At 44.6% G+C, this 25,751-nt stretch overlaps 1 protein-coding gene across 1 annotated transcript; it reads right to left on the bottom strand.

Moving 5' to 3' along the window:
* Positions 1-2,339: 2,339 nt before the first annotated feature.
* Positions 2,340-13,355, bottom strand: LOC139001976 (leukocyte elastase inhibitor-like). Its single transcript, XM_070403458.1, has 8 exons — positions 13,306-13,355; positions 12,650-12,723; positions 11,905-12,079; positions 9,603-9,740; positions 8,952-9,069; positions 4,528-4,670; positions 4,274-4,441; positions 2,340-2,832 (listed from the first exon to the last, which is right to left on the bottom strand). Exons 3-8 carry the CDS (start codon positions 12,070-12,072, stop codon positions 2,425-2,427), a joined length of 1,143 nt encoding a protein of 380 aa, XP_070259559.1. The 5' UTR covers positions 12,073-12,079; positions 12,650-12,723; positions 13,306-13,355; the 3' UTR covers positions 2,340-2,424.
* Positions 13,356-25,751: the final 12,396 nt, after the last annotated feature.

Raw genomic sequence — 25,751 nt, 5'->3', positions numbered from 1 at the left:
GCAGAAAAAGCATTTGACAAAATCCAACACCCATTTTTGATAAAAACTCTCAGCAAGGTGGGAATAGAAGGATCATACCTCAACATAATAAAAGCCATATATGACAGGCCCACAGCCAACATCATACTCAATGGACAAAAACTAACACCATTTCCCCTAAGAACAGGAACAAGACAGGGATGTCCACTCTCTCCACTCCTGTTCAACATAGTCCTGGAAGTATTAGCCATTGCAATTAGACAAGAAGAAGAAATAAAAGGCATCCAAATTGGAAAAGAGGAAGTAAAACTGTCCTTATTTGCAGATGACATGATATTATACATACAGAACCCTAGAGACTCCATCAAAAAACTACTAGACTTAATACATGAATTTGGCAATGTAGCAGGATACAAAATTAACCCCAAGAAATCCGAGGCATTTCTATATACCAATAGTGAACTTTCAGAAAGAGAGATTATAAAAACAATCCCATTTACCATCGCACCCCAAAAATTAAGATACCTAGGAATAAACTTAACTAAAGAGGTAAAAGACCTCTACTCAGAAAACTATAGGACGTTGAAAAAAGAGATAGAGGAAGACATAAACAGATGGAAGAACATACCATGTTCTTGGATTGGTAGAATCAACATCATTAAAATGTCCATATTACCCAAAGCAATCTATACATTCAACGCACTTCCCATTAAAATACCAATGGCCTTCTTCAAGGATCTAGAACGAACTCTCCAAAAATTCATCTGGAATAAAAAAAGACCCCGAATAGCTGCAGCGATCCTGAGAAAAAACAAAGTAGGTGGGATCTCAATGCCAGATATCAAGCTGTATTACAAAGCCACTGTTCTCAAAACTGCCTGGTACTGGCACAAGAACAGACATATAGATCAGTGGAATAGAATAGAGAGTCCAGAAATTAGCCCGAACCAATATGCTCAATTAATTTTTGACAAAGGAGGCATGAACATACAATGGAGCCAAGATAGTCTCTTCAATAAATGGTGTTGGGAAAATTGGACAGATATATGCAAGAAAATGAAACTAGACCACCAACTTACACCATACACAAGAATAAACTCAAAATGGATAAAGGACTTAAATGTACGACAGGAAACCATAAAAATTCTAGAAGAATACAAAGGCAGCAAAATCTCAGACATATGCCAAAACAATTTCTTCACTGATACAGCTCCTAGGGCAGTTGAAACTAAAGAGAAACTGAACAAATGGGACTACATCAAAATAAAAAGCTTCTGCACAGCAAAAGAAACCATCAACAAAACAACAAGAAAACCCACCTCGTGGGAAAACATATTTGCCAACGTCATATCTGATAAGGGCTTAATCTCCAAAATTTATAGGGAACTCATACAACTTAACAAAAAGAAGATAAACAATCCAATCAAAAAATGGGCCAAGGATCTAAATAGACACCTTTCAAAAGAGGACATTCAGAAAGCCAAGAGACATATGAAAACATGCTCAAAGTCACTAATCATCCGAGAGATGCAAATTAAAACAACAATGAGGTACCATCTCACACCTGTCAGAATGGCCATCATCAACAAATCAACAAACGACAAGTGCTGGAGAGGATGTGGAGAAAAAGGAACACTTGTGCACTGCTGGTGGGAATGCAGACTGGTGCAGCCACTATGGAAGGCAGTATGGAGGTTCCTCAAAAAATTGGAAATGGAACTCCCATTTGACCCTGTGATCCCACTTCTAGGAATATATCCCAAGAAACCAGAAACACCAATCAGAAAGGATATATGCACCCCGATGTTCATAGCAGCACAATTCACCATAGCTAAGATCTGGAAACAGCCTAAGTGCCCATCAGTAGATGAATGGATTAGAAAGCTGTGGTACATCTACACGATGGAATACTATGCTGCTGTAAAAAAGAAGGAATTCTTACCATTTGCAACAGCATGGATGGAACTGGAGAGCATTATGCTAAGTGAAATAAGCCAGTCAATGAAGGAAAAATACCACATGATCTCACTCATTCATGGATAATAAAGACCATTACAAACTTTTGAACAATAATAGGTACAGAGGCAGAGCTGCCTCAAACTGATTGTCAAACTGCAGTGGGAAGGCCAGGGAGGGTTGGGGGGGAGGAGGGAGGGGATTAAGAGATCAACCGAAGGACTGGTATGCATCCATATAACCATAACTAATGGACATAAGACACTGGGGGGTAAGGGAGGGCAGGGGTCTGTCAAGGGCGGGGGGGAAAAAAGGACACCTATGTAATACACTTTGTAATACTTTTAGCGAAAAAAAAAAAACAACAAAAAAAAAAACAAAGGAAGTTACAGATTTTTTGGGGGGTGATAGATTTATTATAGAAGACATATAATTTTCATATATTTTTGAAAGGACCAGTGATACAGCTCTGAGCTCGACCTTGGGTTTCTAAGGGGAAGAAAGTCTGCCTAAGAACAGGATGTTAGTTGAGGGATTGTGTCGAATGAAAAAAATGAATGGATGGTCGGCCACAAAATTTTCAACAGTTGCTGGCATAGGCGAGAAACCCTTTACAATTAGGGCTGTGGCAGCTGCTGCCTCTGTGCCCTCCTCATTAACTTCCACAAAAGACTTGTGGATAATTTTTGATATAAAAAGACCTCTGTCTCTTGACATGCCTGACAGATCAGCCTTGCTATCAAAGAGATCCTCTATACCCAGACTGGTCAGGTGAGAGTTGAGGTTGTAGCTCTCTTCCAGCTTGAACCTGGGCAGGTGCACGTTGACTTCAAAGGATCTGAGATTCATAGGTTTGGTCCACTCATGCAGTTTTTCCAGAGTCAATTGTTCTTCGATCTGAAATGAGAAAGGGCAAAAGAAGTGGTGAGAACTATTTCACGTAAGCAAGGCAATACACATTATTTACATGGATGGACTCATGTTATCAGTTCCTAATCAGTTTCCTTTATGTTTTTTGCCAAAATAGATTCCATTTGTAGGATTTCATTGCTTTTCAGCAATTGGTGAGAATAGATCAGAGCTGTGGTCCAAGCCATCTAGGGCCCAAGTAACAGGTATTTTGGACATCAGAGGCTTCAACTACCCATCCATCCACCCAGCCAACCATCCATCCACCCAGGCTTTCCTAAACCCCTACCACACTGGATTACTGTGGTAGGCCAAGATGACTGTTATTATTTTAACTGGTTCATTGGTGCAACGCAAAATTAAAAAGTTTTCTTCTATTTCTTCTATTCTGAACCCTACTGATCACTGTGGTTATTTGTGTACTCACTGTGCTGAAGTAATCTCTAATAGATTTAGCTTGTGGGTAAAAAAAGAAAAGGGACTAGTTCCTCATCTAAAATTGGGAGAGGGTTAATAATAGTACCTACCTTATAGCATTGTTGTGAGCATTAAATGATTTAATGTATGCAAAGCACTTGGCACACAGTACTAGTAAGTGCCACAAGATTGTCAGCTATTATCATTACCATATTACTACTACTATTGGACTAGAATGGACCCATCATTCCCCTTGTTCTACTGATGCAAATTATCTCTTTTTTGAGGCTGGAGAATTTCTCTTTAAATCAGAGAAGAGACAAATAATAAAATACAATTAAAAGAAGGAACATTCTGATTTTATTAGGTACTTTATACATGTCAATAATTAATATTGGACCTCTTCCTGATAACAAGTTTGGTTAGGGAGAGGGTAGAGAAAAACCACACAGCAGGCTAGAGACACTAAAGAAAAACCATAATCTTCACAGTTTTGCCTAGTCCTAGCCTGACAAGAAATGTCTTCGCTTTAACTGAAATAAAATAGAAACATCATACAAAGTTCATATGAGAAAATAGACTTAGCTTTCAAGCTAGTGTGTCATATGGGTCTTTTCTACCACGTAGCTGTTAGAAATTTAATTCACAATCTATATGAATTGTGATGAGAAGGAGCAGTGTAATAATGGGATCTCATTGTATAAGGTGAAGCTACCTAGTAAAATGTTTTGAGGTTTTTAATTTTAATAAATTTGTTTCAATAAAACAATTCTAGTTTTCCTGCACTTTTCCCTAAAGTTTATTTAAGAAAATTCCTGTGAGCTGCCACTGACATGTTACATTTAATATAGACTCTTATGTCCCCACCAAAATTGTTCACTGACCGTCCCTGAAAAGGTAATCTTAGGGTTTCAGAGTAGCAAACATTGATGACCTACTACCACACAACACACACACAGTCTGAACGGATCTGTTAGAAGGAAACATGAAGCATGAGAGTGGGAGCCGTTACCTTCTTCAGACCTGTGGCTTCGTCCTCGATGTCATCTGGCAGCAGGATGACCATGCTGAGGTCCCAGCCTTGGTATGGCAGCTCCAGCACCCGGCACTTAAGGTCCTCGATGTAGCCAAATGGAAATGTGCTCTTCTGATACATCATTTTCACTGTTTTTGTGTCTTTCTGAACCGTTGAAGAAACCAAGTCACTCACATTATTATCTGCATTCTCTTAGAGCAAGGAGCAATTTTATAATTACATCACCTCACCTTATTCAATCTGAACGGTGTATCAGTTGTGGCCTCTTTACGGAATATCTTCTGCCAGTTTCCATCGAAATAGATGGCATTAACTAGCACAAGTTTGGTCATATTATCAACCATGCCTGCAGCCAACAATTCTGGAATTTTCCCTAAAGAAATAAGGTAAGTTTTTTTTTTTTTTAAATTCACATATTTGTATCCTATTCTTGAACTGCATTTAAATGCAACTCAAATTCATACTTTTTATTTAATACCCATTAATGTGTTAAGTTAGGGAAGCCCCACCAGTATGTCTTGACTGTAAATAAACCAACTAAAGGGTTTAAAAGCTAAAAACAGGACAATCTTTTCTGCATTGTATGAAAAACAATGAGCCTTCTTTTGTGAATGGCTATTCTTTGGCAGGCATGAAAAATGTTTTCTCATGAAAACGATCTATACTAATAAAAGGGTAATAAGCTAATTAGACCGAATATCTTCCAGATGACCTTGCGGACGTTCTTTGCTACAAAACCATGGTGGCCGGGCTGAGGCAGAGGCAGTTAGTCATGATCAGGCAAGCAGAGGAGAGCAGTTAGGTGATCAGGACAGAAGGGGAGAGCAGTTAGTGGGCTCAGGATGGCAGGGGAGAGAATTTAGGGGGATTTTGCCAGCAGGGGAGAAGAGTTAGGAGGATCAGGCCAGCAGGGCAGAGCAGTTAGAAGGATTAGGCCAGCAGGGCAGAGCAGTTAATGGGATCAGGCCAGCAGGGGAGAGCAGTTAGGGAGATTATGCGGCAGGGAACAGTAGTTAGGGCGATCAGGCCAGCAGGCAGGTCAGCAGTTAGGAGACAGTAGTCCCGGATTGCAAGAAGGATATCCGAATGCTGCAGGGATCTGGCCTAAATCAGCAGTTGGATATCCCCCGAGGAGTCCTGGATTGAAGATGGTACAGGCCAGGCTGAGGGACCCTACCCCACGCACCTATTTCATACCCGGACTTCTAGTTGTTAAATAAGTCACTTCTTCAAAGCCTCCAAGTGGAAGCTGCTCCCATAGAAAATATTTTAACAGGTATCTGAAGGCTAGGACAGTTAGTTTTCTGAACAGAAGTTCCCATGTGACTGCAGCATGGCCATGAAGAATGCCTTGGATGGGAGACAGGTGTTGGGTAGGTGCCTTGTTTCAGACCTAGACAAGGTTAGAGAGAGTGGTGGTGGAGAAACAGATGAGATGGAGCCATCCCTGACAGCTTGGACAAGACATTTGCCAAAATACTTATGGCCACAGCAGTTTGTGTCACAAGTATGAGAATATTAGAGGCCCGATGCATTACATTTGTGCCAGGGGCTCAGCCTCCATCACCACAGCTTCATCCTGAAGGTCGTCTAGAAGGTGTCAGGTCTAATTACATATTATGATTTTATTATTATAGACTAGAGGTCCAGTGCATGAAATTTGTGAACTTGGTGGGGGGTGGGGAGCCCTCAGCCTAGCCTGCACCATCTGGTAGTCTGAGAGCCCTCGGGTTATGTCTGACTGGTCCCTTAGAGACCACTGACCTTCAGTGGGGAAAGGGCCTAAGTCATCATTCAGACATCCCTAGCACTGCTGATGAGGCTGGAAAGGCTCCTGCTACCACTGCTGTGCTTGCCAGCTGTGAGCCCGGCTTCTGGCTGAGTGGCATTCCCCTTGTTGGAGTGCACGGACTACCAAGGGGAAGCTCCTGGGTTGAGCAGGGTCAGGCCTAAAGTGGCTCTCTGACATTCTCTGAGTGGTCCCAGATTGTGAGAGGGTGTGGTCAGGGGAAGGGCCCCCACAGGTGCATGATTGTGGCCAGGAGTGATGTGGGAGGTTGGCCAGCCAGGACGGGACTGTGAGAGGGTGCAAGGACATGTCTGGCCCATCTCACTCAGTCCCGATTGGCCAGACCCCAGGAGCAAGCTAACCTACTGGTCGGAGTGTCTATCCCCTGGTGGTCAGTGCACATCATAGCGACTGGTTGACCCGTTGACAGTCTTCCCCTTGGTGAACAGTGCACGTCATAGCAAGCGGTTGAGTTGCCTTAGCATATTACTAGTATACTAGGGGCCCGGTGCACGAAATTCGTGCACGGGGAAGGAGGGGTCCCTCAGCCTGATCTGCACCCTCTCCAATCTGGGAGCCCTCAGGGGATGTCCTACTGACGGCTTAGACCTGCTCCCCATGGTCCTCTGCTCTCTGCGGACCTGCCTGCTTGAGGCCACCGTAGGCCTGGTGTCTGCTCTCTGTAGGGGCTTTCCTATCCTTCGCCACTGGGGTCAGAGGCAAGCAGCGCCCTGCTGTCTTCTCTCTGGCTCACCCCCGCAGGGGCAAGCAGGGCCCTGGTGTCTGCTCTCTGTGGGGGCCCTGCAAGGCACTGCTTGCCCCTCGCTGCCACAGCCAGTGGCAAGCAGGGCCCTGCTGTCTGCTCACTCGCTGCAGGGGACATTCCCACCCCGTTCCTGGCCGCTTGGGTGTGCGCCAGCTTGGAGTGCCTGGGTCCTAGGGATGTTCCCACCCCAACCCCAGCCGCTTGGCACCTGCAAGCGTAGGCCGGACATTCCGGACTTCGGCCGCTCAGGGGCCTATGCACGGGCCTACAGGCTCAAAGCGGCCTGGCTCCAGAGGATGCCTGTCCCTGTGACAGGGCTGTGGCCAGTTTCCCCTCCTGCTCCCGGGCGCTGTGGCCGGTTTCCCCTCAGCTCCCAGCCACTCCTGCTGGGTTTCCCCTCAGCTCCCAGGCGCTGTGGCCGGTTTCCCCTCAGCTCCCAGCCACTCCTGCTGGGTTTCCCCTCAGCTCCCGGGCGCTGTGGCGGGTTTCCCCTCAGCTCCCAGGCGCCGTGGCAGGTTTCCCCTCAGCTCCCAGGCGCCGTGGCAGGTTTCCCCTCCCGCTCCCGGGCGCTGTGGCGGGTTTCCCCTCAGCTCCCAGGCACTGTGGCGGGTTTCCCCTCCCGCTCCCAGCCACTCCTGCTAGGTTTCCCCTCAGCTCCCAGCCACTCCTGCTGGGTTTCCCCTCAGCTCCCAGCCACTCCTGCTGGGTTTCCCCTCAGCTCCCAGGCACTGTGGCGGGTTTCCCCTCCCGCTCCCAGCCACTCCTGCTAGGTTTCCCCTCAGCTCCCAGCCACTCCTGCTGGGTTTCCCCTCAGCTCCCAGCCACTCCTGCTGGGTTTCCCCTCAGCTCCCAGGCGCTGTGGCGGGTTTCCCCTCCTGCTCCCGGGCACTGTGGCCGGTTTCCCCTCCCGCTCCCGGGCGCTGTGGCCGGTTTCCCTCCCACTCCCAGGCGCTGTCCATTCACCTCCCACTCCCAGGCGCTGCTCATTCCCCTCTTAGCCACTGCCCCTCCTCACAGCCGCTGTGGCTGGGCTTGCCCTCCCACCTCCCACCTCCCACCTTCCACCTCCCACCTCCCACCTCTGCAGCCTTGGCTCCGTTTCTGTCCTCGAGGCCTCTACTTAGCTCCTTTCTGTACCTCTTGGCCTCAATGTTGTCCTCAGTCTTCCCTCGCAACTGGTATATGCAAATTAACCGCCATTTTTAGCTTCTATATTTGAAACATTGTATCTTTTGGAGCTGTTGCTTCAGGAGCTCAGAGCCAGGCGGCAGCAGGCCTGGGAACCTTGGCTTCCTCCGTCACTGGAGCAAGCAAGCCTCCTGTTCCGCTTCCAGCTGCCTGGCTGCCGGCCGCCATCTTGGCTGACAGTTAATTTGCATAAGGATACGCTGATTAGCCAATGGGAAGGGTAGCGGTCGTACGCCAATTACCATGTTTCTCTTTTATTAGTGTAGATTGCCCTCTGATTGTTTGAACAGACAACCGCCCAGATAACCTGACACTTAGCATATTAGGCTTTTATTATATAGGATTCTTTTCCATAATCTGGGCCAGGATGGATTTTCCTCAAAGCTTTATCTTTTTTATCCTACATTCAATGTTACTTTTAATTTTAAAATGTGGTTTTGTGAATTTATGGGGGACATATTTAGCTACTTCAGTGAAAGCCTGTTGAAGTTCCCACTTTGAGGAATTTCCACATTTAAAAGCTGTCTGGGATGCCCTAACTGGTTTGGCTCAGTGGATAGAGCATCTGCCTGCAGACTGAAAGGTCCCAGGTCCGATTCCCATCAAGGGTATGTACCTTGGTTGGGGGCACATCCCCAGTAGTAGGTAGTGCAGGAGGCAGCTGATCGATGTTTCTGTCTCATCAATGTTTCTACCTCTCTATCCCTCTCCCTTCCTCTCTGTAAAAAATCAATAAAATATATTCTAAAAAGAAAAGAGCTGTCTGGCACTGGACACTGGCAGAGTTTAGCCCCAGCACGAGGTTGAGGGCAGAGGAAAAGGGCAGGGAATCATCTGCAGGCTGGGAAAGTGGAAAGAGGAAAGGCACGGCCAATGTGTAATGAATGCCTACATTCGGCCCACTCTCTTACCTTCAGTCTGCCCTTTGACCCACTCATTTATCACCTTTCTTGCATCTTCAGAGGCTCGCTGAAAATCTACACTGGCCAGTTCAGCACCATAAAATTTCTTGGTTGAAGCTAAGAACTCCTGTTTAAGACAAAAATGGTAAAATAAACCCAAAACACAAATAAGTCCTACTACATACAGAGATGGTTTTCTAAAATCCTCAAAAGCAGTAGAAATTGTCCTAAAAAACATAAATTTCATTGTAAGAGACAAATTCTACCCCTTACACTTTTTGCATTATGGTAAAAAACAAATAACACTAAATTTACCACCTTAATTAATTTACCTGTACAGTTCAGTAGTTTTGGTGTCACATAAAATTTACCAATTCTTTTCTGACCTTTCGCTAACATTTTCATAAATAAGTATACACTGGTTGTTCTTGGAAGTGAATTATGGAATTCACTCTTGCTTTAGTAACACAGCCAGGGGCAATATTTTCCTGTGAAGATTAGCAAAGAAATCAAAAAATTAATGGGGATACTTTCTCTGTTTAAATTCTGTATTTTATTTCTGAATGTTTATAAAATAAAAACTGACATCTGTGACTTGATTGTGCTGGAAAATGTCTGCACTGTTTCGTGAGTTTTAGCATGTGAAGGTAAAGTACTCACAGGGAGGAACTCATAGGTTTTCTCTCCATATAACCTATTAGCAAGTTTCAGAATATAGGGAGCTCCCCGCTTGTTGATATCAGCATTCAGACTCTGAAAACTTGAATGAATCTCCTTAACTGCATCGAAGTATAGAATCTAAAAGAGAAAAAACATTCCTTCTATAGCCATTTATTTTGAAACAAATTCCTTGACATTTGCTTCTATCAAATAATTTAATGCTTTTATTATTAATTATCAATAATCCCCAGCCCAATAATTTATTAAACTTTCATTGAAGAACAAAAGAATAGAGAATCTAAAATTAATAGGTTTTTTAGACATAATTACATTAGAAGCTCTTTTTATACCAATTTTATAATTATAGTCCCATGAATGTAAGCGGTTAATAGTTAAAATATTTATCTAAGTCAGCTTTTTCTCCAGAGAAAATCATAACTGGTATATTCATATATAAATTCTGTATCAAATGGAGTTTTACTGAAAGTTCTCAGAAATTAACAGTAAAATTAAGAATCATCCCCTATGTGGGAGCACAAAGATATTATAGAATTGAGGGGTTTTTTAAATTATACTATCAGCACCAGTAACTTATAAATAACTCCTAAATCCTTATTTCAACACAAAAAGAATAAACCTACACAATGTAGAAAGTCCACTTACACACCAAGATATGGAATGTTTGCACAGTTGCTATGATAGATCTGCTTTAATAGAAAAACAGGGGAAAACTTAAAACGACTTTTTGCTGAGGTAATACAGTCCCCTGATAAACCTCAAAATAGAAGCTGACTTTACCCTTCAGGAAGCTACTAACTATTATTACCAGGGGATAAAATTAAAAGTGGTTTTTGAAATAGAAAAATGCTTTCATGTCTGCAGCAGAAAAGACCATTGGATTTTCATAAAATTCAATATAATAAAGAGGTAGTATGAAAATTGACCATCATGTCCTCGCACAAGATGCCTGCCCCCATGTGGTCACAAGATGGCCACACCCAAGTAGTCACAAGATTGTTATGCCCATGTTGTCACAAGATGGCCTGCAAGGGAGGGTAGTAGGGGGCGTACTGGCCAGCAGGGTAGGGAAGTTGAGAATGATACGACTGGCAGGGGAGGGGAGTTAGGGGCGACCAGGTCAGCAGGGGAGGGCAGTTGGGGAGAGACCAGGCCTGAGCAGGAGGGCAGTTAAGGGTGATTGAGCCCACAGGGGAAGGCACAGAGGGGGCAATCAGGCTGGCTGGGAAGCAGTTAGGAATCAAAAAGTCTGGGAGGCTGAAGTTGTTAGAGGAAATCATGCAGGAAGGAAGGCTAGCAGTTGGGAGGCAGCAGTCTCCTATTGTAAGAGGGATTTTCCCTGTGGGATGGGCCTAACCCAGGATTTGGACATTCCCTGAGGGGTCCCTGATTGGAGAGGATGCAGGCTGGGCTGAGGGACAAACCCCACCCCGCAACCGCCCAGTGCACGAGTTTTGTGCACCGGGCTCTAGTGTGCAAATAAAATATTTGCAGCTAGAACAGATGGATAAACTTGAATCCAAAGCAGGACCTTCCCCAGTTACTGGCACCTTGTAAACTTTCCCTTATGTCAGGGAGAGCGGGAGTTCCCTCTCAGAATTCAGCAAAGTCCACACAGCACAGTGGTGCGCCCCACACCCATGAAGGCCAGGTGGAAGGCCAGGCATTACTGCTGCTTCTCCCTATAACAGGGACCTGCCATACCACCCAGGGCTTGGCCCTGTCCCTGCAGCTACCACACCTCACTTTTTTCCTCTGCTTCAGGCCCCCCTACCCACACAGGCACTTGTTCCAGGCACATGACTAGTTCTCCACAATATAACCGCATGATCTCCTGTTCCCTCAAAAAGGCAACAACGCCAACTTCCTCCATAACTTGTGTTATTTTGTGCTGAAAGGTAACATTACATAGCAGATATCTATTAATGAGTAGTGGATTACATGTAAAGCAAAAACTGGAAAATCTGAAGTGAGAGGAGACGCCTTCAAAGATTTGCAGATGGCAAGAGAATTAGGGCTTTCATAGCTTTCTTCACCGCTGTATCCTCAGCCAAACAAAAAGCAGTGCCTGGCACATAGTATGTACTCAGTAAAAACTCATCATGAGTGGAAGCCTGCATATAATTGAACTGCTCTTGGGGCTTTTCTGAAAGTCTGACCTCATCGTGTGTAGTTGTGGAACACACAAGCACAGTGTTTAAAACTCCCTGTAAGAGCTCAAAGGCACAGCTTTTTAGGAGGGACTTTCAGGGAACCCAGACTCCTTTTGTTAGTTTCTGCTGACCTTGGACATCTGTGCCTCGGTAGTGCCTCTGGCCCCCAGAAAGACCATGGCCAGCGCTGAGGAAATGCTCATGGGGGAGATGAAGATGTTCCCAGAGGGGTTGTTGTCCTTCAGGGTGCGGAAGAGGTCCACTGCGAACCGGGTGTTGGCCAAGCTCAGCGGCTCCATGGTGAGGCTACAACACAGGACAGAGGCCTAGCACACCAGCAAATATGGCAATGACATTTCTCCATGGCTCCCTCACTCAGAAACACCTGGAAAACTTGTACTTCCTTTTCTTTTTCCAGGAGGGCAAGGGCACTGTCTCATGAGCACACAGGTGGGAACTGGACAAGGATCCATCAGCGACCCAGGGCCAGGACCCAGGGAGCTAAGAGGGCTCTAACTTGCAGACTCAGCAGCCAGCACTGGGCCTTTTCTACTCACTTGGGGAGCACACACACTTCCCACCCTTTACCTGAAATGATAATTTTCTATTAGAAAATCATAGCTACCTACACTGCATTAAAGCAAATTTCAGCAAAGTGGTCGATTTTCCTCATTTTCAAGATTCAGTTGCTAACGTTTAGAGAGGTGAAGTGTCCCAAGTCCTGAGGTTAGTGTAGGATGTGAGAGTTTGAAAACCCAGCACAGGCCTTAGGGTCATGGTGCAGCCCACCAGGAGCAGGGGCCAAGCATCCTCTCTGACACCCACCCCTCAGGTGCAGGTGACTGGCCCTCCACCTCAGCTCAGAAGCCTGCTTACCAATGCTGCCTCCTCTCAGAGCTTGTTTCCACAGCGATGGGCAAGGAAGAATAACAGTGGTGCCAGCTGCTCCCCTGTCAGTAATACATTAGATTATCACTGTTGTTATTGGAAATTAACCTCTAGGATCACATTCGCCTCCTCTCGATCTTTCCTTCCCTCCTTCCCTCCCTCCCTCCTTCCCTCCCTCCCTCCTTTCCTCCCTCCCTCCCTCCCTCCCTCCCTCCCTCCCTCCCTTCCTCTTCAGCATTGAAAAGCTATACCCCCCTGGGCTGCCTAAAAACTGTCACAAACTGCTCAGGGAGGCAGGGAGTTGAGAATGGAATAAAAATATTATGATCTCAGGCTTGGTTCTGGCTTCAGGCCAAAGGAATAGTCCAGTCCATCACAGGCCAGCTGGCCCTCTCGCCCCCTGCCCCCCTCGCATTAGGGTGTTGGGTGGAGGTTTTTTCCAGTGTTGCTCCCACTCAGATGAGCAGTGTAGGTAGCAATCCCAGGGGTGCAGGCAGCCATCCCAGGGAAAGGGCAGGGGCTGCTGGTACCCAGACCACTGATGGCCAGGGCGGAGCCAGAAGTAGGCAGCTGGCAGATCCCAGCCCTGGGAGCCCCACTGGCTCAGTCCCACTTCCCTAATGGGCCTGGTGCCCAGATCTCACCCTTTGCTGGTTGCTCCTGGGAGGGGCTGTGGATCTGAAGATGCTGCAGCCTCAAACACCCCCCTTATATAGTCCCTGAGATGGGTGCAGCCTGGGAGGGGCTCAGGATCTGTTGATGCCTGCAGTGCAAACACATCCCTGAGGTTGATGCAATTATTGGCCTGCAGGAGGAGGAAAGGGGTGGGGTTTAGGGGGAGAGAAGGGTGGGGCTGAGGCAGGGTGATGTGGCAGAGCTGCAGAAGGAATACATGGGCAGCAGGGCCCTCACAGCAGGAGTCTGGGCACTGGCAGCAGAATCCTAGATGAAGGTGGATTACTCAGGAGATGAGCACCTTTTTGAGTCTGGGCGAACTCAGATGTCTGGCAAGGACCTGATGGCCTAGATCTTGCCTAAGTGTGAATCACTGTGATGACATAATGTATCACCTCTTACAGGGCAAATCAGTCCCTCGGAATCTCATCTGTATGCTCCAAAATGGTTTTGTTTTTCTGTGTTTTTGTTTTTGTTTTGTGGGGTGGGGAGCGACCTCGTGTATAAGATAAAACAGTCCTGTCAGCTGATGGTCATTTGTGCCAGAGCAATGCCACCAGGAATCCCCAATTTAGGGTGCAGTGAAGAAGGAAACTTCATTCAGTGCAAACAGTTCAATTGTGATACAGCTCAGTTAGTAGCACAAAGCAGCAGGTGGCAAGGTGGCCCTCTCTGGCTAGCCAGCTCTGCTCTTCTCTGGTCTGCTCCACCTGCTCCATTCCCATCTCCCTCTTCCTGTTTCTCCAGGAAACAATCTTGAGTGGAAAGAGAAAGTGTGCTCCCAGAGCCAGAAAGAAGCTGGCTTAAATAGAGAGAAGTTCCCACCCCTGGTCTCTGATTGGTCCATCCTTATGCAAAGGAAGACTCCAAGTCCTCAAAGTTTCATTGCTCCAAAAAGCACTGTCCTGATTGGTCAGAATGGAGCTGCTCTGATTGGTTAGTGAAAATGCAGATAAGGATATAAGTGCACAGTTTCAATTAAATGGGGAAAGCCTCAGTCTTAAAGATTGAAATATATTTTCGGGACCCCTTTCTATGGGCTGGCTCAGATGCAAGAACACAGTGCAGGCAGGCAGCTCAGTGCAGTCTTCTCCTTGAAGTGCCCTTCTGTTGAGCATCCTCCCCTTCTCCTCCCATAGCAATGGCTGCAAGGGTCTGTCTTATAAATTTGAGTCTATTTAGCCAGCAGGAGTCCTCCTTGGTAGTTATCCTCCAGGGTCCCCAGTTCCAAACAACCTTGATGTCACTATATTTAGAGCCCAAAATGAATTTACCCCAGTATTCTTCTCACGGTGATGGCTACACCACAATTTCTGTGGGTTCTTTGTTTGTTTCCCACTTTAAATGCCTGGGAATGTAACTTCACCAAAATTTATAGTAGTTGAGGATCTCAAATAATTCTGCATTCATGAAACTAGTCACCTGTTTTCTTACAAATCTCAACATGAAACAGCAACAAAGAAAAAGTCCTATTTTGTATGTGTGTGTGTGTGTGTGTGTGTGTGTGTGTTAGTATGGATAATAGAGTGTGAAAGGGATTGTAGATTTTTGTTTGTTTGTTTTTTACTCTGAGAACTTGTTTATCATGAAAAAGGTCAAGGAAGATCCAATAATGAGTGACAAAAATATTCTCCACAGATTTTTTTAAGCAAGGAAGAGTCTCATAGCCCTGACAAGTTTGGCTCAGTGGATGGAGTGTCGCCCTGCGGACTGAAGGGTGCCAGGTTTGATTCCAGTCAAGGGCATGTACCTTGGTTGCGAGCACATCCCCAGTGGGGAGTGTGCAGGAGGCAGCTGATCGATGTTTCTCTCTCATTGATGTTTCTAACTCTCTATCCCTCTCCCTTCCTCTCTGTAAAAAATCAATAAAATATTTTTTTTTAAAAGAAAGAGTTTAATAATGAAGATTTTAGACTGATTTACAGTTTATAAAATAAAGAAACAAACATTTACTGAAAGTCACTTATTGCTAAATTCAAGTGGTTTGATCAGATCTGGTAAGCTCTCCACCATTTCTCACAGAACCAGAGCACCAACACTGGCTTCTTCAAAGAGGCCAATGTGAGAAAGTCAAGAAAGAGAGGCTGCACTGAGAAGTGGATAAATTAAAATCTGAGACACATTAATTGAAGAAAAAAGTTTTCTGAATTTTATTTTTTCTCCTGCCATGTTGTATTTGTGCTTACCTGGAGTTAGCAATCTGGGTTAAATTGAAAACAAAGCCATTTCCTAAGTCAATGTGTATACTGCATATATGGTTCAGAGAAAATTGATCATTATACATCAATCAATCCATACATTTACTCTCTAGTGTGGAGGCAAAGTAACTGTTCTGTCAAATAACATTGGAGTGTTCTCCTTGTGAATTTAAAATATAAATGACCACAATCAAAGCTCAGAGATACTTACACACTCAGGAAGGTACGGTGTTTGGTATATCTACCAAATGAGCACATGCTTACCCGAGCTCCCATCCAGGAATGTTCCCCCAGAGTGAAATGTGTGTGAGCACGTGCACCTGCAGACATGTACAAGAATGTGCATAGCAACGTGCTGTGTATTAGACCCACATTTGGAAAACGCATAAATGCCCATCAGTAGAACACACTAATAAATACAGAAGAATAATATACAGTAATAAAAATAAGCAAACTACAGCAATGCACAGCAACATGGTTACATCTCACAGCTGCACTGTTGAATGAAAGAACAGACACAGGAAGCTGTGTGGTTTGGTTATACAAAGTTCAACAACAGGCAGAACTAACACTTAGGGTTTGAAGTCAGGGGAGAGTTCTCTTTGGAGAGCAAAGGGCATTGTACTAACTGTATTTTCTTATTTTCTGTGTTCTCCATGCTCTGGTTGTTGGGGCCTTGATCTGCTAATTCCTAGAGATAGCGAATGGCCCCCTGATGCCCCTGCGAGTGTACCTTTGATATAAATTCAGTGACCACACTCTCAAATATCTTCTTTATCAAACTCTTAGAGGCCAAGTCCATAGTCCCCCTACTCGAAACTATCCCCGCACAGGTACCAAACCACTAGAGACTGCTTTTTATAGACAGCTCATAGCCCAAAATTATTTAAACTGTCTAATTTAAACCTAGTGAACCTATCCTGCCTTGCCCATTACTACCTGCAAGAATTCCAGAAGGCTTCACCTTCACCCCTGCGTGCCTCCTGGCAGACTGGGTGCTTCCCAGGTCCCATGTGGTGTGGTATCAAATGCTTCCGATTTCTAGGGATCTGTAACGGTTAATAATGCAGATTTTATAATGAAATAAAACACCATAATTTCAAGAGAAACATCAAAAGTGCTTCATTCAAAGTAATGTCCATCACTAGCTACACATTTCCCCCATCTTTCAGGTAATTTGTGGATACTGTCCCAATAGAACTTTTCTTGTTTTGAGGCAAACCATTCAGAGACCCAATTATCTACTTCTTCGTATGTTTTGAAGTGCTGTTCAGAAAGTGAGTGTGCCAAGGATCAGAACAAGTGATAATTTGAAGGAGCAAGGTCTGGTGAATATGGCGGTGGGTTAATACTTCCCAGGCACAATCTTTTAAAATGTCTTTAACTGGTTTTAAAGTGTGTGGTGGTACGTTATCATGAAGCAAAAGTATTTTTCCGTGCCTTCTGGCCCATTCTGGTCGTTTCTTAATAAAAGCATGGTTCAAATTGATTATTTGTTGTAGGTAGCGATCAGTATTAATGATTTCTCCTGGTTTTAGAAGCTCATAATACACCACACCTTCCTAATCCCACCAAAAGTACAGCATTGTCTTCTTTCTGCAGCTATTTGGCCTTGCAGTGGATGTTGATGTTTGACCTGGATCAACCCATGATTTTGTGCATTTGAGATTCTCAAAATAAATCCACTTTTCATTGCCAGTCATAAATCGATTCAAAAAAGACCTTCTTTCATGCCATTGAAGCAACCTTGTACTGATGACTTTTTTTCCATTTGTCTTTCGTTCAGTTGATGTAGCACCCATTTTCCTTCCTTTAAAGTCTTTCCCATTGCTTGTGAATGATTGGAAATTGTTTGTTGAGCAACATTTAATTTTTCTGCAAGTTGTTTTTGAGTTTGACATGCTTTCTCACCCAATAATGTGTGCAATTGTTGGTCTTCAAACTCTTCTGGTTGACCTAGACTTTCTATGTCGTTCGAATCAAAATCATCACTTTTAAAGCATTTAAACCAGCGTTCACAAGTATCTTGAAATGGAACATGTTCACCATAAGCTTTCCAAAGTGTATGATAACTTTTTCTTCAAAATAAAGTAATGAATTAAAACTTCTTCAAATGCTTTTTTTTTTGGCACAAAATTCAATACTTTTAAGCATAAAAAAAGCTATGATGTTATCACCTTCAGCAAATTTGACATATGAAGTTTTGAAGCTTGCTGTCAATATCACAAAAGAGCATACATATCAAATTACATATATATCAACATTTGTGTAACTCCATCTATTGAAAAAAACCTGCCTTGTTAACTGGTACACCTAGTAGGTAACCTAAGGCTGTGATTCTGGTATATAAAAAATCTGAAAATATTTGGAAACCAATTCTCCCAAACTGTGACTTCACAAAGTCTGGCTGCCTTCCATATGTATTTTTCAGTGGTACCCTGAGTCATCTGACAGGCATTGGTGCCAAGACAACACCAACAGGAATCTCCAATATGGGTGACATGAAGAAAGAAGCTTTATTGTGACACAGCAATCAGTGAAGTGAGCACAGCAGCAAGGACCAGGCAGCTCTCTCCCTGTGGGTAGACAGATCTGTTCTGCCTCTTGCTTCTTTACTCCTTTTGTTATTGTTATTTTTTTTTTAATTTGAGCCCTTTTTAGTAGGTATCTTTTGTCTCAGAAGTCACACTTGGGAAATAACGAGTGGCAAATGCTCTAGAATGGCAGTCCTGCCTTTGAGGACATTGTCTCAGGTGTCACCCTTCCTTGGGTGGCTGGTTTACATTGACTGTCCTGAAGCTTGACTTTCCTTTCTCTTCACGATCTGTTCTGCAGAACTGAAGTTCTTACAAATTTTTTGGTTCAATTTACATAAAAAAGATCAAATGTTTACAAACAAACCTAACAAAAAATGTGTGTGTGTGTGTGTGCCCTGCTAAGAAATCATTCTCTCCACAAGTACATGAAGATATCTTATCTAATAAAGAGGGTATATGCAAATTGACTGTCACACCATAATGGTCAAGATGGCTGTGCCCAGAACGAAGGCAGGGATTCCATAACACAAGAGGGCTGTACCCACAGTGGAGGTCTAGTTCCTATAACGGGCCTTACTGAGCAATCATCAGGGACCTGAGTGCGTGGCAATGGGCCGGGACAAGGGGACTGAGGCTGCACCCCCTACCTGGTGGGGCTTGACAGGAGACATCAGGCCACACCCCATACCCCGGGACTGGGCCAGGGGACTTCAGGCCATGCCCCACATCCCGGCATCAGGCAGTGGGGCCTGAGTCTGCAATCTTGCCTGGCAGGACTTGTCAGGGGAACTCAGGCGGAACCCACTGCCTGGTGGGTCTTAACGGGGACCTCAGGCCATGCCCACCACCCTGTGGAGCTTGATGGGCGACCACAGTCCGCACCCTTACCAGAGTGCAGGGCCAGGAAACCTTAGGACTTGCACCCGACACTGGGCCGTGGACGTTAGGATATGCACCCGCCTGGCGGGGCTTGATTGGTGACCTCAGGCTGCACCCCATGTCCCAGGCCAGGGGACCTCAAGATGAAACCCCCTGCTTGGTCCTTGGCCCGGTGATCTGAGGTCATACCACCCTCTCAGCATGGCTTTATAGGGGTAGGGCTCCCCGGGTCAGGATCTAGCCCAGTATGTGTGGGACCGGCCGGGTCTGGATCTAGCCTAATGGGGGTGGGCCAGCCCGTTCTGGGTCTCCCATGATTTGGAGGCACATTTGGGTGGGTAGGGACTTGACTCTGATTCCTGTAGCATGCCCCAAACTCAGACAGGAGGCAGATTTTCATATACATTTTACTAATCTTCTTTCATCTCTGACACTTCTATTATAGAGAAAGGGCAAATAGAAATACTAAAATATTTCCTCTAATTAATTCCCTTAATATGTGCATGATTTTCTTGCACCAGGTCACTAGCATTTTTATATTTTCTTCTAAAAGCTTACTGTTTTGCTTTCACAATTAAGTCTACTGTCCATCTGATTGGTTTAATGCAGAAATCAACTTTAATATTTTTTTCATATGGTTCCCAAAGGTTCCAGAACAATTTATTGAAAATTTCCTCCCTTCACTTCCAACTTTGGAGACTACATTTGTCAGAAATATGATGGCCATTAGATTTATTATTCAAATTGATTAGATTTTGAGATTAAAAAGGGGCATTGCTAATTACTGGAGTAGACCAAGAGACTTAAACAGGCTGTTTTGAGCAAACTGGGATGATGCTCATCAGAAAGCAGGGTTTATATTCCTGGGATCTCTGTTTTATTCCATTTCTAACCAGCTTTGCACAAAAACCCACTTTATCTTATTTCCACAGCTTTAGAATAAGTTGTTATTCTATTAAGTATGTCCTTTCATCTGATTCTTCAATATTTTCTTGAATATTCTTGGCCTTCTACTTTGTTATATAAGTACTAGTGGCCCCGTGTAGAAAATTTGTGCACATTAAAAAAGAATTAATTAGAGGAAATATTTTAATATTGATATTTGCCCTTTATAATAGAAATGTCAGAGATGAACAAAAATTAGTAAAATGTATATGAAAATCTCCCTCCTGTCAGAGTCTGGGGCACGCTGCAGGACCTAGAGTCAAGTTCCCACCACCCGCACGTGCTTAGAAAACACAAGAGACCCAGACCCGGCCGGCCCCACCCCTTGTCAAGCTACTCCTGGCAGAGAGCAAAACCTCAGGTCCCCCATCCTGGCACCAGGTGGGGGTGCAGTCTCAGGTCCCCTGTCTGCCGGGAGCCAGTCCATCCTTGCTGCTTGACACATTTGCTGCAGGGAAGAAACACCTGCACAGTGTATGTTTCAAGGGATCTGGCATATATGGCATACTGTTCTTAATATGTTTGCTCCTCTTCTTATTGCTATGTGTTTTAACCAAGGTCACCTCTCCGAGAAAGGTTGTTTCCCCAGGTAGGGATTTTCCCCTGAAGTTAGGAAGGAAGTGAAACCCCTTAACTAAGTGCCAGGTGGGTAGTTAATCACTTTAACTATGAACAATCATGCTTAAGCTACATAATCTTTACTCCCTGGAATGGAGATAAGAAACGCCCTAACCTTTGGAATAGAAATTGATAGGGTTAAAATCAACTGGTATAAATACAGATGTAACAAGACAGCAGAAGACAGAACCTAGAGACAGAACCCAAAGACAGAACCTAGTGACAGAACCCAAAGACAGAACCTAAAGACAGAACCTAGAGATAGAACCTAGCGAGAGAACATGGCAAAAGATCCTGGACAGAACCTGGCTACAGAACTTGGCTGGAGAACCTAGACAGAACATGGCAGGAGAACCTGGATAGAACCTGGCTGGAGAACCTGGCTAGAGAAACTGGTGATCGAACCTGGCTGGAGAACTTGACCAGAACTTGGCTGGATCCTAGCCAGAACTTCGCTGGAGGTCCTGACTAGAACTTCACTGGAGATCCTGACCAGAACTTGGCTGGAGATCCTCGCCAGAACTTGAATGGAGATCTTAACCAGAACTTGGCTAGAGATCTTAGCTAGGCTGCTGATCAACTGAACACTGTCTCCATGTCATTCCTTCTTCGCCGACCTCATCCACACCTTTGGGGACCCCAGGACCTGCTGGGGTTGGACCCCAACATCTGTCAATCCCTGTCGAGCAGTGGGCATGGCCTGATTTTCCCAGACCTGGCTCTGGGGTGAGCGTAGGGTCACAGCCTGAGGTCCAGAGTCAAGCACCCTGGGGTAGGGGGCGCGGCCTGATGTCCCTGCTGTTTGGTCATGATGTTACAGCATCCCGGCTATTTTACATATTCTTCCATTATATAGAGAGATTAGAATCACTTGCCATGTTTCACCAAATAAAAAACAAAACAAAGAAAACCTGTTTTATAATTGAAATTGCATTGATTATGGAGATCAATTGACATTTCAATAAGGAATCATGACCATGGTATAAATTTCAATTTATTCAGAACTACTTTATTTTCTCTCAATAATGATTACAGTTTTCTGTATAGAATTTCTTAACATATTTTGATGAATTTAGTCCTAGGCATTTGGACATTTTTTTTCATCATTATAAATGCTTTTTAAAACTTTGTAACTCATAGAAATACAAATTAGCTGTGTAACTTCACTTGTAACCAGCAACACCTTACTTAACTCACTTTTAAGTTCTAGTAATTTAGACTTTAGATGAAAATATTCATATGAAATATTATAAGATTTGGTTTTACTTTCAAATTTTTATATATTTTGTTTTTCTTGAGTTATCATATCACCTAGGATCTTCATTAAATTTTGAGTAAGTGATGGCAACATACATTCTTACCTTGTCAAATTGCTAACTAATTTATCCTTTTATTTATTTTTTGTATAATTTTGAGGGCTTATTATTGGGTGCATACAAATTAAGACTTATTATATTTTCCTAAGGATCTGAATCTTTTTACCATATGAAGTGTCTGTCATTATCACTAGAATAGGAAAACCTACTTTACATAATAATCACAGCTACATCTACTTTTATGGTTAGTATTTGCATCATATAGCTTTCCATTCTTTTTTCATAATTCTATTTTTTTATGTTATAGATATATTTTCTGTAGACACCATACAATATTTTTTCAATCTAGCCTAACCATTTTTGTCTTTTATCTGAAATATTTAGTCATTTCACATTTATTTTTTAAAACTATATTGATTTAACAGAGTAAGGGAGAAGGAGAAGGAGAGAGCTAGAAACACCAATGATGAGAAAATCATTGATCAGCTGCCTCCTGCAGACCCCCTGCTGGGGATCAAGCCCGCAACACAGGCAAGGTCCCTTGACTGGAATCGAACACAGGAACATTAAGTCCACAGGCCAGTTAAGTCCACAGGCCAATACTCTATCCACTTAGCCAAACTAGATAAGGCTAGTCATTTCACATGTAAATAATTACTGAAATATTTGAGATTTAATGTGATATTTTGCTATTTTTCATTCCTGTTCTGTGTATCTTTTTTCTTTCCCCTTTTTGGATTGGTTGTGTAAATTTGTTTTTGTTTTCTTTTTTCTCTTTTGTTTATGATGGAAGTTATAAATCCTTTCTCTATTCATCTTTTGGTTACTTAGTACGAAATGCATCCTTGACTTATCAAAATCTACACTAATAAAAGAAAAAGATTCTAATTAACCATACGTTCACTATGCCATAAGCCACACCCACCAGTCAATCAGAAAGATTATATGCAAATTAACCCAAGTAAGATGGCAGATGGCAGCCACAGAGCTGGAGCAAGCAGGGGACTTGGCTGCCTAGGCAATGGAGGAAGCCAAGCTTCCCGCCTGCTTTGAGCCAGCTGTGGCCTCTGCTCATGGCAACAAAGTTTCAATTATAGAAGACAAATAAACCCCAGATACCTGCTGCCAGTCAGCCTCCGCTGGGAGCTTGGGTGGCTGGGGGTTGTGGCCAGCCTGCAAACAGCCATCGGCCCCTTACCCAGGCTGGCCACACCATCATGAGTTGAGTGTCCCAACTGGGGGGCTTAGCCAGCCTGAAAATGGCCCTCAGTCCCTCATCCAGACTGGCCAGGCACCCCAGCAGGACCACCCACCCTGAAGGGCTGTGGCCAGCCTGCAAACTGCCATCAGCCCCTCACCCTGGCTGGACAGGCTCCGAAGCGTGGATCCCCATGCTGAACGGGCTGTGGCCAGGAAGCAAACAGTCATCAGCCACTCACCCAGGCTGGCCAGGAAGCCCAGTTGGGACCCCCACCCTGAAGGGGCTGCGGCCAGCCGGCAAACTGCCATCTACCGCTCACCCAGACTAGTGAGGCAGCCCAGCAGGACCTCCCCCACCTGAAGGGAGTGTGGCCAGCCTGAAATGGCCCTCAGCCTCTCACCCTTGCTGGCCAGGTACTCCTATATAATAAAAGGGTAATATGCAAATTGACCCATCAGCACAATGACTGGGAATGACTGGTCACTATGACACACACTGAACACCAGAGGAAGATGGTCAATAAAGGAACTGCCCCCTGGTGGTAAGTGGGCTCCCACAGAGGGAGCTCTGCTCACCCACAAGCCAGGTTGACATCTGCCAGTACAGCGGTCATGGTGGGAGCCTCTCCCGACTCTTCAGAAGCACTAAGGATGTCCAACAGCAGCTTAGGCCTGCTCCCCGAAGGCAAGTGGACATCCCCTGAAGGCTCCCAGGCAGCTAGAGGAATGTCTGACTACCAGCTTAGGACCAATACCCCAGGGAGCGGACCTAAGTCAGCAGGTGGTCATCCCCTGAGGCATTCCACACTGCGAGAGGGCACAGGTCAGGCTGAGGGACCCCCTGCCCCAAGTGCACAAATTTTTGTGCACTGGGCCTCTAGTCTATATATATAAAAGCTTAAATGACCATTACTACTGGATAACTGGATGATAGGACCACTGCCTGGTAACTATGATGCACACTGACCACCAGGGGGCAGACTGACCTGGTGCTCAGTTCACTCACACAGCCAAATTTTTGTGGGAGCACAGTACCTCCCTGCTTCTGGTCCCAATTGGGACTGGGTGAGACGGCTCCAATTGGCCAGGAGGGACCCCACCCATGCAGGAATTCATGCACTGGACATCTATCTAGTCTAATATAATTGTACAGATATGTGATACCTACCTTTGTGATATGTTTTAAGAATCATGTTGTTAGGCAAGATTGTTGTAGAGCAAACATCATAAAGTGCACTTACACACACCCAGATAGTACAGTGTAATCTGGGTTTCGGCAGTGTGATATATCCTATTTTTCCAAAGCTAAAACTCTGTACAGAATTGAACTGTAAAAAAAAAGCATGGGATTAAGTCCAGCACAAGAGAAAATGATTCAATCAAGAAACACAACTCAAAATGTATGCGGCTGCTGCCATTGTAATATTTCATACTGTTTTAAGCACATTGTTTTTTCATAAATAGAAAAGTTATCCATTCTAAAATAATGATAAAAGTTATACTATAATAACTAAATTTACTATCATTATCAAATACTATGTACTGTGCTTAATTGTATATGCTACACTTTTTTCTATGACTGGCAGTGCAGTAAGTTTGTTTATACCAGTGTCACCACATAAGTAATGCCTTGCACTATAGTGCTATGGTGTCTACAATCACCAGACAATAGGAAATTTTCAGCTCCATTATGATCATGTGGGACCACCAAGATAGATGCACTCTGTTGTTGACCAAAATGTCATTAAGCAGGTAGTGATGGTAATTGTACTTTTATTCTCATCATGGAAAATTCAAGGACTCCAGAAATGTTACCTCTATTTTTCTTCCCCAACATCTTTGATATAATTTATTTTAATTTTGTGTATGTTTGAAATTCTGCAGACATTATTACTATTATTTTATACAGTCAATATTTATTTGAATTTATATTTAAATATTTTCTTGCTCTTATTCTTTCCCTACAACTCTTATGTTCCTTTTGCATAAATAACATTCTCTAGAATTTTTTTAAGTCTCTCTCAGTTTTTGTTTGAGTGAATAAATCTTAGGGAATATTTTTCCTGGGTATAGAATAATTCTGGATTGGCTGGAGTTTTGGTCGATGTTGTTACAGCATGTTAAATCAGTCTGTAATCTCTGGTTCACATAATTTCTGTTCATTTATATACTAGAGGCCTGGTGCACAAAAATTTGTGCACTGGGGCAGGGGGGGGAGGGTGTTCCTCAGCCCGACCTGTGCCCTCTCACATTCTGGGACCCCTCTGGAGATAATGACCTGCTGGCTTAGGCCTGCTCCTGGGTGGCAGAGGGCAGGCCCAATCCCTAGGTGTAGCCCCTGGTCGGGCTCAGAGCAGGGCCGATTAGGGAGTTGGGGTGCCGCCCCCTGTCATACACAGAGCAGGGAGGATCGGGAGGTTGTGATGCCACCCTCAGTCACGCTCAGGGTAGGGCTGATTGGGGGGTTGGGGCACCGCCCCCTGTCACACTCAAGGCAGGGTCCATGGGGAGGTTGCAGTGCCACCCCCTGTCATGCACAGAGCAGGGCCAATCAGGGGGTTGGGGCGCTGCCCCCTGTCACTCACAGAGCACGGTCGATCAGGGGGTTGGTGAGCTCCCCCCGTCACGCACAGAGCAGGGCCCATCAGGGGGTTGGGGAGCGCCCCCCTCTCACACACAGAGCAGGGCCGATAGGGGAGTTGGGGCACCACCCTCTGTCACA

The sequence above is a fragment of the Myotis yumanensis genome, unplaced genomic scaffold (assembly GCF_028538775.1).
Source record: "Myotis yumanensis isolate MYYU_CA2020_CCGP unplaced genomic scaffold, mMyoYum1.0.hap1 SCAF_2, whole genome shotgun sequence".
NCBI lineage: Eukaryota > Metazoa > Chordata > Mammalia > Chiroptera > Vespertilionidae > Myotis > Myotis yumanensis.
The sequence above is the reverse complement of the archived record's forward strand: the minus strand, read 5'-3'. Positions and strand labels throughout refer to the sequence as shown.

Bases quoted from the DNA above. Each gene is read 5' to 3' on its own strand.
- LOC139001976 (XM_070403458.1), bottom strand. From the start codon at position 12,072: ATGGAGCCGCTGAGCTTGGCCAACACCCGGTTCGCAGTGGACCTCTTC. The intron at 4,671-8,951 runs GTAAGAGAGTGG...TTATTTCTTTAG, and splicing joins GGTCAAAGGGCAGACTGAAG to GGAAAATTCCAGAATTGTTG. The intron at 4,442-4,527 runs GTGAGGTGATGT...TCAACGGTTCAG, and splicing joins CACCGTTCAGATTGAATAAG to AAAGACACAAAAACAGTGAA.